The sequence below is a fragment of the Lissotriton vulgaris genome, chromosome 11, assembly GCF_964263255.1.
Source record: "Lissotriton vulgaris chromosome 11, aLisVul1.2, whole genome shotgun sequence".
Taxonomy (NCBI): domain Eukaryota; kingdom Metazoa; phylum Chordata; class Amphibia; order Caudata; family Salamandridae; genus Lissotriton; species Lissotriton vulgaris.
The window spans coordinates 748,708,549-748,725,455 of NC_141699.1; the positions used below are offsets into that span (position 1 = coordinate 748,708,549).

At 49.9% G+C, this 16,907-nt stretch overlaps 1 protein-coding gene across 1 annotated transcript in view; it reads right to left on the reverse strand.

Annotated features, from left to right (window-relative positions):
• The window catches only part of LOC147683446 (dehydrogenase/reductase SDR family member 12-like), a 325,191-nt gene extending 309,694 nt beyond the window's left edge, over nt 1–15,497 (reverse strand). Inside the window, exon 1 of the mRNA XM_086943869.1 lies at nt 15,420–15,497. Within this exon, the coding sequence (XP_086799995.1) occupies nt 15,420–15,475 (56 nt within the window). The 5' untranslated portion in view covers nt 15,476–15,497. The remainder of the gene's footprint in view (nt 1–15,419) is intronic.
• Nucleotides 15,498–16,907: the final 1,410 nt, after the last annotated feature.

Consider the following 16,907-nt stretch of genomic DNA (forward strand, 5'->3'; position numbering starts at 1 on the left):
GTTGGGCCTTGGGTGACTGTCTCCCTGCCACCTCACCCTTCCTGGTTGCGCTGATTCCTCCCTCTCAGTCCTGGGTGAGTGGTGCCCCTGTACCTGGACTTTTTGATCTTCCTTTGATGCTGGTGAGACCTGCTGCTTCTGCCGCGCTCTCCGTGTCGTCTGGTCTTCCTCCTATAGTGCTGGTCTTGTGCTGCTGTCTGGGTGTCTTCTCCTGGTGCTCCTGTGGGTTACGTTATTTCGTTTTTTTTTTTCCTTCGGGTCCCAGCTTCGTCGCCACTGTAGAATTGAAGGTTCCCCTCAATGATGACAGGACACTGTAGATGTTCTCAACCGCTATTTATTTAATTATATTTATCTCCTACGAAGAGCGCAGAGCTTGCTGTTCTCTATCCTGCTCCAGCACCGATTTTCGCACTACTGCGCGCAACCCAAAATGGCCGCCGTTCACGCTACGTCCTCACGTAGCGGGAACACTAGACTGCCAACTCTACACTTTCAAGCCCAAAAACAAAGGAACAATAGCCCAATGTTGCCACTCCATTATCCCCTCATATGTCCTCCTCGTCCCAGTCCTTACTACGTGAGGCAGTCCTGCCTCCACCGAGCCAATCACAACGCCAGTATTTCCATACTACATAAGCCCCGCCCACCTACCGCCATGCCTGTTTTTTTTCTGCTCCGAAGGCAGTCGGAACGCTGGTGCTCCCGGTTCCGGTCCCTGGATCTAGCTTCCTTTGGTGGCGGTTCCGTGAGATTTTCTTGGTCCTGGCCTCGGATCGTTCCGGCGCTGCTGCACTATCGCAGCGTCCGGCCCCCGCAGTCATTCTCTTTTGACCTATTGTTTCAAAGTTAAAAGTACATTGAAAAGATAAGTAAATCCAATAATCGTAGGTATACTTAAGTTGGTTTATTAGTCGTAGTTGGTATTAAGGAAGGCCCCACCGGGAGCAGCATCCAGCTGCTCAGCCCCACTCACTCAAACTGACCACACATTCAAACCATGCATACACGAACATTCTAATGACATCACACACACAGGCTGAGCAGCAGAGAAGGAGAAGACAAGAATATAACACCTGTGGCTGTGGGTGGAGACTTCAGGGCTGCCCTCTTTTTATTTCATTCACCTGCCTCATCTTTGCGTGATTGGGGGCAGTATTTATTGGAGTTTGCTGGGCACTTCCTTTGTTGTGGTGATTTCCTGTTTGGTTGCTTCTGGGTTTTTTCACCATGAGTGAAGAAGCTTCTTCTCCTGTACCGGCTAAGGCTGTTTCCAAGCAGCATAATGTTCAGGATCTGCAGGAGGACGACGTCTTGCAGATTTCTAGGGCTGATTTGCAGGACTTGATTAATTCCGCGGTCCAGTTTGCGGTGCTGGAGCCTGCGGCTAAGCGGGCTAAGGATGATTTGGAAGACATGGACAATTCCCCTAAGAGAAAGTACGTTCAGGGCAAAGTTTTTTCTGACATATTGGTCCATATTCGAGAGGTGCTTGGGTTTGACCCTAAATCCCTGACTGAGGAGGGATTTTACGCACAGTATAGTTCCTCAGTGGTGGATGACCTCCCCTTCTATGATGTCCTGAAGGATATCCTCATGAAAGAGTGGCTTGAGGTGGATAAGCAGGGTATTCCGCAATTCCTGGGGAAGCAGTATCGCCTGGCGGACTTTGATTCCCAGTTTCCTGCGATTACGAAGGTTAATTCTCTTTTGTCCTCTATGGCTTCCTCCTCTTCCTCTTTATCTTCGGAGGAGGCTTCCCTGTCTGATCCAGTGGAGCGTAAGGTGGAATCTGCTCTCAAACGTTCTTACTCCTCTTCTCACTTTGGGGTGCGTGCTAGCACTTATGCGGCCTATGCGTCGCAGGTCCTGCTCAAGGATTTGGAGAAGCTGTTTGACTGTCTTCAGGATCAAGGAGACCCTACTCCTGTGTTGGCTCAAATGGAGGTTTTGGCGCAATTCCTGTTGGATGTCACTTTTGAATCCTTGTGGGATTTCTCCTCTGCTGCTGGGGCGGCGGTGGCTGGGAGGAGGTCTCTGTGGACAAAGCCTTGGCGTCTTGAAGCTGCTCATAAGACTTTGGTCCATACACTGCCTTTTGAGGGTCCCCGTCTCTTTAGGGTTGCCTTGAATACAATGGTGCAGCGTTCAGCGGAGGAGAAGGAGTTGTTGAAGCCTTTCCAGCCTGCTCCTAAGAAAAGGTCTTTTTTCCAGAAGCAGAGGTTTCAAGGGGTATTGTCCTCTCAGCCCTTTTGTGGTCGGGCCTGTGGTCGGGGGGCCGTGCTCCATTATAAATCCCGGCCTCAGCAGCAACAACAGCATCAGCAGCAGCAGCAGCCTCCCTCTGATGCTGGACAAAAGTGACTATGCCGCTGTGGGGGCTCGTCTCCGTTTGTTTCTGGACGGTTGAACAGCTCTGATCTCCGATCAATGGGTCTTGGTTGTCATCAGGTGGGGTTACCAGATTCCCATCCTGGGCCCTCCCTCTCTGGATTGTTTTCTGGTTACCCGGTTGTCAAGAAACCCCGTGCGGCGGTCTTCCATGTTGTCCGGCGTCGCCATGTTGTTACGGAAAGGGGCAGTGGTGCCGGTTCCAGTGGAGGAAGTGGGCCTGGGTTTCTATTCCCATATGTTTCTGAACCAAAGCCCGATGGTTCCTTCCGCCCCATATTGAATCTCCGTTCCCTGAACAAATTGGTGCGGTTGGATCATTTTCGGATGGTCACATTGCAGTCCGTCATTCCCCTCATCCAGGACGGAGATTTTTTGGCTTCCCTGGACTTAGAGAATGCCTATTTTCATGTTCCGGTTCATCCGGCCAGTCTGCGGATCCTGAGGTTTGTGGTCCAGGGGATGCATTTCCAGTTTCAGGTTCTGCCGTTCGGCCTCTCCACTGCTCCCAGGACTTTTACCAAGGTATTGGCTCCTGCTGTGGGGGTTTTGCAACATCAGGGTTTCTCAGTGTTTCCCTATATTGATGATTGTTTGGTCTCTGCTTCCTCTTTCCCTCAGGCTCTTCTGGCGGTGGAGTCTACGTTGTCCCTGTTCCAGGAGCTGGGGTTCAGGGTGAATTTGGCCAAGTCTCATCTGGATCCTGTTCAGAGGCTTCAGTTCATCGAGGGTCTGTTCGACACCTGTCTGGAGGCGGTGTTTCTCCCTCCTGTTCGGATCCTTTCCCTACAGACTCTGTTGCGGGATCTATTGAGTCGTCCCTCTGCCCCAGCTCGTGTTCAGTTGCGGGTCCAGGGGTTGATGGCTGCGACCACTGCTGTGATTCCTTGGGCTCGCCTCCATCTCAAGCCCTTAGTGACTCATCTGTTGGCTCGGTGGGACTCCTCCCGGGCGGATTACAAGACTCTGGTTCCACTCTCTCCTGCTCTGATTCAGGACTTGGACTGGTGGCTTTGCACTGCCAATCTGGAGAAGGGGGTGCGGTTTTGTCTTCCTCCTCCGCTTTTGTTGACGTCGGATGCCAGTCTCTGGGGTTGGGGGGCCACTTTGGGGTCCTTGGAAGCCAAGGGTTCGTGGTCTCAGGAGGACAGAGCCTGTTCCTTGAACTGGCGGGAGTTGGCGGCTATCTGGGAGGCGGTGTAGTTCATTCAGGTTCCTCTCCTCGGGGCGAATCTGTTGGCTCGTACCGACAACCAGGTGGCTCGTTGTTACTTGAACCGTCAGGGGGGACCAGGTGCGCATCTCTGAACATGTTGGCCTCCATGATTTGTGCTTTGGCGGAATCTCATCTGTTGACCTTGAGGGCGGTGTACATTCCAGGACGGTTAAATTTTCAAGCGAACGCTTTAAGTCGCGGCCTTCCATCTTCTGTTCTGTACCATCTCTCTATTCCTCTGTTCCTGTTCCTTTGCCTTCGGGACTCCTTGGATCGATATTTTTGCATCCCCTCACAACTCTCTCCTACCCCGGTGTTGTTCGGAGGCACTGTGTCCTCAGGCTTGGGCGGTGGATGCTCTTTCGATTCCCTGGCCTTCGGGCCTTCTGTATGCATTCCCTCCCATTCCCCTCCTCCTGAGGAGGCTGCAGAAGATTCGGGGGGAGAAAGTTTCAGTCCGATTGATTGCTCCTTTCTGGCCTCGCCGCATTTGGTTTCCTCTCCTGTTGCGGCTGGCCGTGGGTCGGTTTGTTTGGCTTCCTTTGTGTCCGTCTCCTCTTCAGTTTCCGCTCCTGTCTCTGCCTTGTCTTCGTCGTTTGCAGCTGACGGCTTGTCTCTTGAGCGGTTGACGTTGGAGTCTTTGGGTTGTTCATCGGTGGTGGCTCATGACATCCAAATGTCTCGCCGCCCTTCGACCCATAAGTGCTATGGTCGTCATTGGGGTTCTTTTGTTTCTTGGTGTTCTTCTCATGGGGTGGATCCTGTACTGGGGGTTCCTACTTCTGTGTTGGAGTTTCTCCAAGATGGTTTTTTGAAAGGCCTTTCCCCTTCCACGTTGTCTGCTCAGTGGGCTGCGGTTCGTGCTTGTCGGGTCCTGGGGCCTCCTTGGAGGGTGTTGCACCTTTGGTTAGTCGGCTTCTTCGGAGCTTTCGGCTTCGTCGGCTGGTTTCTCCTGTTCTCATTCCTTCTTGGGATTTGCCTACTGTTTTGCGTGGTCTGCAGTTGCCCCCTTTTGAGCCTTTGATGGAGGCGGATTTGTTGTGGCTGTCCGCTAAGGTGGCTTTCCTGTTGGCCGTTACCTCCGCTCGCAGGTTGGGTGAGTTGGGTGCCTTGCTCATTTTGTTTCCCTATTTGCAGTTCCTCCCGTATCGGGTCATTTTGCGGCTTGGTCCGGCTTTCCTGCCCAAGGTTTCTTCGAGTTTTCATTTGCAGCAGGAGGTGATTCTTAATTATTTGCCTGCTGAGGGGGATTCCCTTGTTCCCCCTTCTTTGGATGTTCGCAGGGCTCTTCAAATTTTCCTCCAACGTTCCCTGGGGTTCCGGAGTTCTCTGCCCTGTTTGTCTCCTGTGGAGGTGTGGCTAAAGGGAAGAAGGTTTCTACTTCCACGATCAGCCGGTGGGTCCGTTTGGCGGTCTGTCAATCTTATAAGTCTTTGGATTTGCCTCCTCCGTCTCATGTACAGGGTTGGTCGAAGCGTTCTGTGTCTGCTTCCTGGGCTGTGGCGGCGGGGGTCTCTAATCAGGAGAATTGTAGGGCGGCCACCTGGCAGTCTCATCACACATTTGAGCGACATTATCGGCTTGATGTTTTACATGCCTCTGCTGACAGTTTTTCTGTTGGCGTCTTGAACGCTGTTGTTCATTGATCTTTTATTGATTAAAGTTTTGTACTCTGCAAGGATCCCTGGTGTCTTGCGTATTTTCTTTATTGGTTCACTGCTTGTGAGTTCCTCATGTAGTAAGTAGCTTAAAGAAGAAGGTAGATCTCCCCCGCAGATCTGCCTCACATCCTACCCCCGGGGGGCCCCTCACTTTGTGATTTAGTAGATCCTCATGTAGTAAGGACTGGGGCGGGGAGGACCCATGAGGGGGTAATGTCTTATTACTTACCGGTAATCTTCATTACCCCGATTAGGGTCCTCCCCGTCCCAGTCCTCTTCCCTCCCTCCCTCCTGCTGTGTTTGTGTCGGAGTCTTATTGATGACAGGCATGGCGGTAGGTGGGCGGGGCTTATGTAGTATGGAAATACTGGCATTGTGATTGGCTGGGTGGAGGCAGGACTGCCTCACGTAGAAAGGACTGGGACGGGGAGGACCCTAATCGGGGTAATGAAGATTACCGGTAAGTAATAAGACATTAACTTATGTGTAGCCTGACTACAACATTCAAAACAAGCATTTGCATTGCAAATTGGTCTCGCATTTGTAAGAGTTAGAGGTATTGGGATTGAGAATGACAATGTCTTTTACCTACCAAAAGAGTGAATGAGGAAAGAAAATGAAAACAGAAAAGATGCTAGATAAAGGAGGAAAATTAAACCGATATGGAGCGAATGTGAGAAAAGGGGACAGCTAGGGCAAAAGGAAAATATAGGAGCAATTGGCTTTGGCAATGTTTTTAAGCTATGTTGTACCACCGGGAGCTGGAGGGCGGGAAGGCACACCTGGGAGAAGGAGGAAGCTACGCGCACATGTGTACCTTGTGCAGTGGTCTCAGGTAAGTAAACCTCTGCGCACGTGGGCAGCAGGTAAGTACACAGAGTGCGGGGCGCAGTGGCAGCAGGCACATTGGCCTGCAGGAAGAGTGCAAGTGTGCGTGAGGGCAGGAGCGCACTTGGAAGGATAAGTCTGGGCTTCTGCATGCGCCTGGCCGCTGGCTGGAAACAGGAAAGTCCGCCTGGGCGAAGACGTCAGGTGAGTTTACATGGGCGTTGGGAGGGGCTGCTGAGAACGACAATGGGCACGCGTGGAAAGGGTAAACCCCCTGACACATACATGAAAGGTGAGTCTCAGAGACGCTGGAGAGGGTGGCTACACCTGGCTGAGGGGGTCACCTAGGTACATTGGATGATGGGCAGGTAAGTACACCTGAGCTGGGGAGAACAGGAGCAGGTTGATATGGCTGGTGCAGAGCGTGGGGCCACTGGCCAGGTGCCCACACAAGGGGGCATGGCAGAGGAGCATCCCTCTCTGGTGGGGCCAGCCAGCGACCACTCTTGTGTGCAGTGGAAGGTGTGGCGCAGATCTAGGTAGCCCGACTAGTCGCATGTCCGACGTGTGTGAGGAGAGCTGTGCACACAGCGATGGGCTCTGTATATAGGCAGTAGAGCAGCTGGTGCAAGGAGGGAGGACTTTACTGGCACGGGCGGCGCTTAGGGTCTCCCCGAGAACTGTGCACACTGCTCTCTGGCTGCTGTGTTCGCAGACTTTGGCTCGCTACACACTGCGCCTCTGTGCTGTGGTCCCTCTCTGTGCACACTCACACAGAGTCTAGTGCAGGAGCTTGTGCTCCTTGAACTCTGCAGCTCGGTCCGTCCCCTCTTCTCTGTGTTGAATACTGATCTGGACGCCCTGCTGCTGTCTTCGGTCTGACACTCTTTCCGATTCTTGTGCATACTTGTGTTCCGTTCCGTCCATTCTGCAGCTAAGTTTGTACTGGGGCCTGAGAACATTGCTGACTGTCCTGTGTACTGCTTGCTGCTAGTCAGCAGCGCGTGTCGGAGGTCACTCAGCATCTGTTCCCGGATTCGCAGAGTCGTGCTACCCAGGCACACATGCTGCACATTGACTTATTAACCCACATCACAACAGCGCTGAAAGCACACTGCACTCTCCTCCCTATGCAGGGAGGCTGCCACAGTGACCTGCAGCTCCTGGAAATGGACGAAACATGCAGAGGGAAGCCCCAGTGATATGCGTTCCCAGTACTGCACCGAAATCAAACTAGTGAGAGGGTGCATTACCGCACTCTCACAGGAGACAGAGCAAAGCAATCCGAGAGGAAGTCTCACCAGCGTGTGTGCACGGCAGTGCAGGAGCTGTCAAGGGGGGTGGAAATGGGGTCATCAGGGGGGGAGGCGGGAGGGGTTCAATTGAAGAAAAATGAAAAATGTAAATTAAAACTTACCATAATGCTTCTGGATGGGTTCGCACTCCCGCTTCCACCGTCCTGCTTTCTCCAATTCCCTGCAGCTCTCGTCATGAAGGAAAGACGTCGGAGCAATCAGGGAAGCTCCGTGTTCCTCTGTCCTATGTGTGGGGCTCTCCTTGGTGCATGGGAGCCCGAGCTCCACCCACATTCAGGCGCGAGAGACCTGCCTTCTGGTGTTCGTGCTTTCTTTGCTTTGCGCATTAATTAAAAACAAGATTTTGCAATGCAATACGACTCGTATTTACGCGAGACGTATTGCATTACAAATGGTAGCTTCCCTGTTGAGGAAGGCACGAACAGGAGTGGGGTGGGGTGAGGGGGAGCGAAAAAACTGCGAACTGCGGGAGGGGGCGGAGGGCAGCAAATAGTGTTCTAGTAAAGGGGCTGATAGCCGCGGAAAGAACAAAAGGACAACATAGGCATCAGGAGGCAGGACTAAGAAGCCAAACACCAATCACAATGCAGTATTTATTATTAAATACAATAAAAAAGATGGGCAGAAAGTGGGTGGAGCTTCTCCCACTATAGTGTATACAGCATCTCTCGACAAGACAGCGCATGCACTGCCTAGGCGAGACCTAAATATACTTCTATTTCAAGGATTATATGTTTAGTACCCACATTAATTAGATTAGCTATATTTTGTGACCTAAAACCAAAGTAGGTCTGTCAGGAAAACTGTCACTCACTTAATATCGCATGGTGTGGAGCCAGCTGCCCAAAATATTCTGGGTCCAAGTTTGAGGACTGAACCTGTGGAAACGTTCTTCTTGGGAAAGGTGCTCTTCAGCATGAAGTTCCTTTTGCATACTCACGTCAGGCTCCTCAGAATAAAGGCAATATAGGCCAATGCTCCATGTTTTTTCACACTTGTTTTAATGCTCCAAGAGCAATGCTGAACATCTCTTTACATACGCAAATTACGTATGTTTCGTACTTTTTGGCACTCATCAGAAGAGAGCAGTCCATGGCATGGTGTGCAGAGCTTGCTGCTTGATGTGCCCATGAGCTGATACCTGATAAAGTGCAAGTGCATTCTGCAGACTCACAGAAGAATCTCCATCTCGTGTTCTTTGACGGGCAACGGTATTGTGGATCCTTGTTCAGACAGTGGAAAGTTCAATTGTGCCATAGAGTTCTTCTGGGCCAGGCACTGCCAAGATTAGCAGCCTCCCAGAGTCTGGCAGTAGCACTGCCAAGAATAGCAGCATCCTCAGGGTCTGGCAGTGGCAGGTTGAGATGGGCAAAATGGTTCTGACTGGTTAAGGTACACAAAGGTCTTCTCCTGGGCCAGGCACTGCCAAGATTAGCAGCTGCCCATAGTCTGGTAGTGGCACGGTGAAGACTAGCATCATCCCATAGTCTGGGAGTGGCAATAAAAGCAGAATCCTTCAGGATCTGGCAGTGGCAGGTTGAGGTGTGGAAAATGCTTCAGGCAGTGCAGAATGTAGCAGCAACCTTCAGGGTCTGGCAATGGCTGGTTGAGGTGGGCAAAATTATTCTGACTGGTTAAGGTGCACAAACGTCTTATTCTGGGTCAGGCACCGCCAAGATTAGCAGCATCCCATAGTCTGGTAGTGGCACGGTGAAGACTAGCAGCATTTCAGAGTCTGGCAGTGGCACTGCCATGAATAGCAGCATCCCAGAGTCTGGCAGTGGCACTGCCAAGAATAGAAGCATCCCAGAGTTTGGCAGTGGCAGGTTGATTATATATAAAAGTGTGTGATGGTGTTGTAAAGCTGCTGAAATATTAACAGAACCAAAGTCTCTTTAAGGAACTGAGATGCAAGACAGTCATGTACACGATGTAGATGGCCCAGATTATTATAGAGACACAATATAGTCTATTAAATTAAACACAATAGGTTTTCATACAACACATTCTGAAATCATATTTAAAAGTACCTGCATATGCGACAATTTAAACCACATGCCAAGGTGAGGAGGTGTCCACTAGCACACACTCGTGAGTAGGCATACCAACACACACACACATTCACAGAGTAGTGGCTAACGTGTGCAACTGTGCATGTTCGTCTTCATAGCGCCTCACAATAACGCCAGTCCTCTGGAGGCAGAGCAGCCCAGCGGCCCTCAAACCCCGCCCCCTAAGGACCCGGTGAACCGACTGATAACCCTTGTGCCAACACCCCCAGTCACAAGAGCATGTCCAGACTGATTTGCATATGGCCATGTCTGAACTGGGGTGGTGTGGAGTGCAAAAAAACGATGGATTTAGGCCCAGATATCTGTACTAGGGTGAATGCATGACATTGTTCTGCATTCTGTCCATCAACTGTGGTTTTTGCATTTGTCACCCCGAGTGGGATGGGTATGCTCAGACGTGAGTCCCATGCTCTCCACATAACTGGATTCAAGCAAGCCGGGCTGAAGACGGCTGGAATGCCAGAAACCGGTCCTCTGAAGCTTGTTTCCGGTCCAGGGAAGGCATGGCTTGGCAGTTCGGGCTGGACTGTTCCCATGAGGCACAGGGTCAGACTGATTTGCATATGGCCATGTCTGAACTGAGGTGGTGTGGAGTGCAAAAAAACGATGGATTTAGGCCCAGATCTCTGTACTGGGGTGAATGCATGACATTGTTCTGCATTCTGTCCATCAACTGTGGTTTTTGCATTTGTCACCCCGAGTGGGATGGGTATGCTCAGACGTGAGTCCATGCTCTCCACACCACTGGATTCAAGCAAGCCGGGCTGAAGATGTCCGGAATGCCAGAAACCGGGCCTCGGAAGCTTGTTTCCGGTCCAGGGAAGGCATGGCTTGGCAGTTCGGGCTGAACTGTTCCTATGAGGCACAGGGTCAGACTGATTTGCATATGGCCATGTCTGAACTGGGGTGGTGTGGAGTGCAAAAAAACAATGGATTTAGGCCCAGATCTCTGTACTGGGGTGAATGCATGACATTGTTCTGCATTCTGTCTATCAACTGTGGTTTTTGCATTTGTCACCCTGAGTGGGATGGGTATGCTCAGACGTGAGTCCCATGCTCTCCACATAACTGGATTCAAGCAAGCCGGGCTGAAGACGGCTGGAATGCCAGAAACCGGTCCTCTGAAGCTTGTTTCAGGTCCAGGGAAGGCATGGCTTGGCAGTTCGGGCTGAACTGTTCCCATGAGGCACAGGGTCAGACTGATTTGCATATGGCCATGTCTGAACTGGGGTGGTGTGGAGTGCAAAAAAACGATGGATTTAGGCCCAGATCTCTGTACTGGGGTGAATGCATGACATTGTTCTGCATTCTGTCCATCAACTGTGGTTTTTGCATTTGTCACCCCGAGTGGGATGGGTATGCTCAGACGTGAGTCCATGCTCTCCACACCACTGGATTCAAGCAAGCCGGGCTGAAGACGTCCGGAATGCCAGAAACCGGGCCTCGGAAGCTTGTTTCCGGTCCAGGGAAGGCATGGCTTGGCAGTTCGGGCTGGACTGTTCCTATGAGGCACAGGGTCAGACTGATTTGCATATGGCCATGTCTGAACTGGGGTGGTGTGGAGTGCAAAAAAACAATGGATTTAGGCCCAGATCTCTGTACTGGGGTGAATGCATGACATTGTTCTGCATTCTGTCTATCAACTGTGGTTTTTGCATTTGTCACCCTGAGTGGGATGGGTATGCTCAGACGTGAGTCCCATGCTCTCCACATAACTGGATTCAAGCAAGCCGGGCTGAAGACGGCTGGAATGCCAGAAACCGGTCCTCTGAAGCTTGTTTCAGGTCCAGGGAAGGCATGGCTTGGCAGTTCGGGCTGGACTGTTCCCATGAGGCACAGGGTCAGACTGATTTGCATATGGCCATGTCTGAACTGGGGTGGTGTGGAGTGCAAAAAAACGATGGATTTAGGCCCAGATCTATGTACTGGGGTGAATGCATGACATTGTTCTGCATTCTGTCCATCAACTGTGGTTTTTGCATTTGTCACCCCGAGTGGGATGGGTATGCTCAGACGTGAGTCCATGCTCTCCACACCACTGGATTCAAACAAGCCGGGCTGAAGACGGCCGGAATGCCAGAAACCGGGCCTCGGAAGATTGTTTCCGGTCCAGGGAATGCATGGCTTGGCAGTTCGGGCTGGACTGTTCCCATGAGGCACAGGGTCAGACTGATTTGCATATGGCCATGTCTGAACTGGGGTGGTGTGGAGTGCAAAAAAACAATGGATTTAGGCCCAGATCTCTGTACTGGGGTGAATGCATGACATTGTTCTGCATTCTGTCTATCAACTGTGGTTTTTGCATTTGTCACCCCGAGTGGGATGGGTATGCTCAGACGTGAGTCCCATGCTCTCCACATAACTGGATTCAAGCAAGCCGGGCTGAAGACGGCTGGAATGCCAGAAACCGGTCCTCTGAAGCTTGTTTCCGGTCCAGGGAAGGCATGGCTTGGCAGTTTGGGCTGGACTGTTCCCATGAGGCACAGGGTCAGACTGATTTGCATATGGCCATGTCTGAACTGGGGTGGTGTGGAGTGCAAAAAAATGATGGATTTAGGCCCAGATCTCTGTACGGGGGTGAATGCATGACATTGTTCTGCATTCTGTCTATCAACTGTGGTTTTTGCATTTGTCACCCCGAGTGGGATGGGTATGCTCAGACATGAGTCCATGCTCTCCACACCACTGGATTCAAGCAAGCCGGGCTGAAGGCGGCCGGAATGCCAGAAACCGGGCCTCGGAAGCTTGTTTCCGGTCCAGGGAAGGCATGACTTGGCAGTTCGGGCTGGACTGTTCCCATGAGGCACAGGGTCAGACTGATTTGCATATGGCCATGTCTGAACTGGGGTGGTGTGGAGTGCAAAAAAACAATGGATTTAGGCCCAGATCTCTGTACTGGGGTGAATATATGACACTGTTCTGCATTCTGTCTATCAACTGTGGTTTTTGCATTTGTCACCCCGAGTGGGATGGGTATGCTCAGACGTGAGTCCCATGCTCTCCACACCACTGGATTCAAGCAAGCCGGGCTGAAGACGGCTGGAATGCCAGAAACTGGTCCTCGGAAGCTTGTTTCCGGTCCAGGGAAGGCATGGCTTGGCAGTTCGGGCTGGACTGTTCCCATGAGGCACAGGGCCAGACTGATTTGCATATGGCCATGTCCGAACTGGGGTGGTGTGGAGTGCAAAAAAACGATTTATTTAGGCCCAGATCTCTGTACTGGGGTGAATGCATGACATTGTTCTGCATTCTGTCCATCAACTGTGGTTTTTGCAATCGCCTCGCACCCTGCAGGCTAGGACGGCCTCTGCGCAATGTCTGTGACTACCAGTACTGGAGAGACACAAGGAGGACAGGCAGTGTGGAGGGGACAGGCACAGGTGGGCATAAGAGGGAGGTTGTGCATCGGGGGTGGGGGCAGTGCCAGATAGGTGGACAAATGGGTGGAAGGGCAGATGTAGATAAATGAATGGACGGGCGCGGTGATTGAATGGATATATGTTAGCCAAAAGTTAAATGCCATTTTTTTTAATTTAAATGTCCATGCAAACTTATTTAACTTAGTAAAAGAATGGCTCTTATTTTTTTTAAAGAATGGTATATATTACAGTTAAACAGGTTAATACCCTAATCAAACACAGAACTCAAGTGTATTTTAGGCAATTCGGTTTTAGGCGCAGGCTTTTGTGATGTGCGTGAGTAAAAACCCCGTCATTTCAAAAATGTGCAGCAGTGCATTTGCCCACTGAGAATTGGACTCGCTTTACTTGCTTATCTCAGATATATAGTTTTGTGATTTCAATGTTTTTTAAAAAGAGTTCCACCGACCTGCAGGCATTAACCAGCGCAGGTCTGAAACGCAAATGCAACAAAACCGATACAAGAAAATGATTATTAATTCTATTCTTAAGAACTTTGTTATCACGCACTTCCTGCGGATTGCTCACAGCACAGAAATACGCAGTATGATGAAACCTCTACCCCATAAAATAAGACATTCTCTGGAGCCACCCGCCCCTCCCCTTTTGCATTTGGACTTTGTTCTACTTGGAAGTAAATATTTGTGCATGTATTGTATTGTAATTGCATTTATATAGCGCTTACTACCCCTGACAAGGCATCAGAGACTTACCTTTCTTTTGAGGAATGGAGCCAGCCAATTAATCAGTCCAGGAAGAGACTGCAGCAAAGGGTCCATCACACTATGCCCATTTACCCGCTTTGCCACATCAGTTCATGTCTGTAGGTTTGGGATATGCTGGTGAGTTCTACCCATACACCTGCCCCCTCTGATGAGAAGCGCACAGAACTCCAGAAGTGTAAAATATCTCCCTAAAACTTTTGTGAATATAAAAGGTTTGTCTGAGCACAGCGAATGGCAGAAATGCAACAGTAGTTTTATAAATGCAGTTGTGTTACTTGGAGAATTCCCACTGTCAGCACCAGAGGAGCAACAAAGCGCTTAGAGGCACATGTGGGGCATATTAATATTTACTACATGCAGATATTAAGTCATGAAGATCATCAAATTTTGCCTGCCTATGGGATCCACTAGGTTGTAAATTCTGGGTGGAGGAGAACTACAAACACATATTGACAAAGCCAATAGCTCTTACTTATAGCACATGCACCCATGGCAACAGACTGCCACAAACAGACATCACTGGCATTCATATGGACACAAGTAAAATACACCCAAGCAAACACACCTGGGCAACACATGCAGGAGCAAAGTCAAAACATAAATGGCGTATATGCAGATGATAAATAGGCTAACATGCAAACACAACATACAAATGACACATGTGGACAGAGATGGTAACGCAAGCAAATACATGTCCCCTCACAGAAACAAAGCTTTAGGACACTAGATATTTTAAAACAAAGTAGGGCACTATTAGTTGGAGGCATGGTATAGCATCCAATCCTGTTCAAATTAATTTAAGAGCTGAAAACTAAGGATAAAGGGGATGGGAGGGAAATTAATTTGTTAACAAATAGACCCTTAGAGGAACTGGAGACTGTGGCTTAATATTCAGTGGCAGACCATAAAGGTTAGCTAGGGATCGAAGAAGTGTGCAAGCTGTGCTTCAACTGAAAACAAGCCAAAGCTCCAAAATTACTTAGTCGTTTTTACATAATGCCTGTTCCCAACTATGCTTGGTGACAGTCAGAACTTTTCTAAGTTGTCACACTAACATCTGTATCATAAAGGGAAGACTCAGGGCTTTTCCACTGCAGCTCGTATGATTTGGTGTCATCACATGTCATCCTAGATCTTCGGTTTAGGAAGTATTATCCTGTAATATCTCCTCCCCGCCCCATCTGTCTGCTCTTGGTCGCCTCCCTGCTTTCTACACTATGGATCAACTGATGGGTCTTGTTAGATTTGGGGGTCTCTAGTTGGCAGAGGTAGGTACCTTTGACCACATAGGGACCCATGCGTCTACTGAGGGTAAGGTGGTACACTCCTACAATAACCCCTGCTCACCCCCTTGGTAGCTTGGCACGAGCAGACAGGCTTATCTCAGAGGCAGTGTGTAAAGTATTTGTGGACACATACAATAACCCAGTTACAACACTACAGATGGACACCTTACAAGTTGTAGTATAAAAATAAGTATTTTTATATCGACTTAACACAAGACCACAAACGACAAAAATCCACAATACTGTACTTAAAAACTGGTAGAATTAGCTTAGTTCTCTTAAGATGTAAAATGCGACACTTTGAGTTCAATGTACCTAACAAACAGAGCAAAAGACAGGAAACAACAATATTTATCTAAATCTCAGCTATGGGTTTCAGACAGGAGCAGCTGAGGGGCAGAAACGCCCCAAAATAACTGCGCTGCAATGCTGTAATCAATCAGACACACCGACGCTTGGGGCCCCCACCCGAAAATGAATCCAGTAGCGACGTCTGGCCGGTTACCTGGTGAACTCGTGGATACCTTTGAGGAAGAAAAGAGCATTTCTGTACAGCGACATAATTAACCGACCGGCTGTGGCGACTGGGACAAGGAAAGTAACAGTTTTTCCTAGTTTTCTATGATTGCTTAACTCACTCGTCTGCTCATTAAATTGTGCTACCAGAGCATCAAAATTAGAATGTTATCGCCACCTGCTGGTAATTTCCTATTGTTACACCCTGAAAACTAACTGCGTGTTCCCAGAACCAAAATAAATTAGCGCGAAATGCATTACTTTCCATTTCTAGAAAGGCAATGTGACATGACTCGTGCTTTTGCTCACGGTCACGGGTGTAAAATAAACATACAAGTTTACAGGATACTCTCAACTGTACCAAGGGTAGGCCAGATGTAGGAGAAACAAAGTGCAGAGCGGCCAACTTCACAAAAACACTCAATGTTAGGAAGAGGGCAGTGTTGCCAGATTTTTTCACACCCTCTTTGCAGTGTTGCACCCCTGTGTGCTTTCCTGGTGTCTGTTGGGCCTTGGGTGACTGTCTCCCTGCCACCTCACCCTTCCTGGTTGCGCTGATTCCTCCCTCTCAGTCCTGGGTGAGTGGTGCCCCTGTAGCCGGACTTTTTGATCTTCCTTTGATGCTGGTGAGACCTGCTGCTTCTGCCGCGCTCTCCGTGCCGTCTGGTCTTCCTCCTATAGTGCTATAGTGCTGGTCTTGTGCTGCTGTCTGGGTGTCTTTTCCTGGTGCTCCTGTGGGTTACGTTATTTTGTTTTTGGTTTTTTTCTTCGGGTCCCAGCTTCGTCGCCACTGTAGAATTAAAGGTTCCCCTCAATGATGACAGGACACTGTAGATGTTCTCAACCGCTATTTATTTAATTATATTTATCTCCTACGAAGAGCGCAGAGTCTCTATCCTGCTCCAGCACCGATTTTCGCACTACTGCGCGCAACCCAAAATGGTCGCCATTCACGCTACGTCCTCACGTAGCGTGAACACTAGACTGCCAACTCTACACTTTCAAGCCCAAAAACAAAGGAACAATAGCCCAATGTTGCCACTCCATTATCCCCTCATATGTCCTCCTCGTCCCAGTCCTTACTACGTGAGGCAGTCCTGCCTCCACCGAGCCAATCACAACGCCAGTATTTCCATACTACATAAGCCCCGCCCACCTACCGCCATGCCTGTTTTTTTTTCTGCTCCGAAGGCAGTCGGAACGCTGGTGCTCCCGGTTCCGGTCCCTGGATCTAGTTTCCTTTGGTGGCAGTTCCGTGAGATTTTCTTGGTCCTGGCCTCGGATCGTTCCGGCGCTGCTGCACTATCGCAGCGTCCGGCCCCCGCAGTCATTCTCTTTTGACCTGTTGTTTCAAAGTTAAAAGTACATTGAAAAGATAAGTAAATTCAATAATCGTAGGTATACTTAAGTTGGTTTATTAGTCGTAGTTGGTAGTAAGGAAGGCCCCACCGGGAGCAGCATCCAGCTGCTCAGCCCC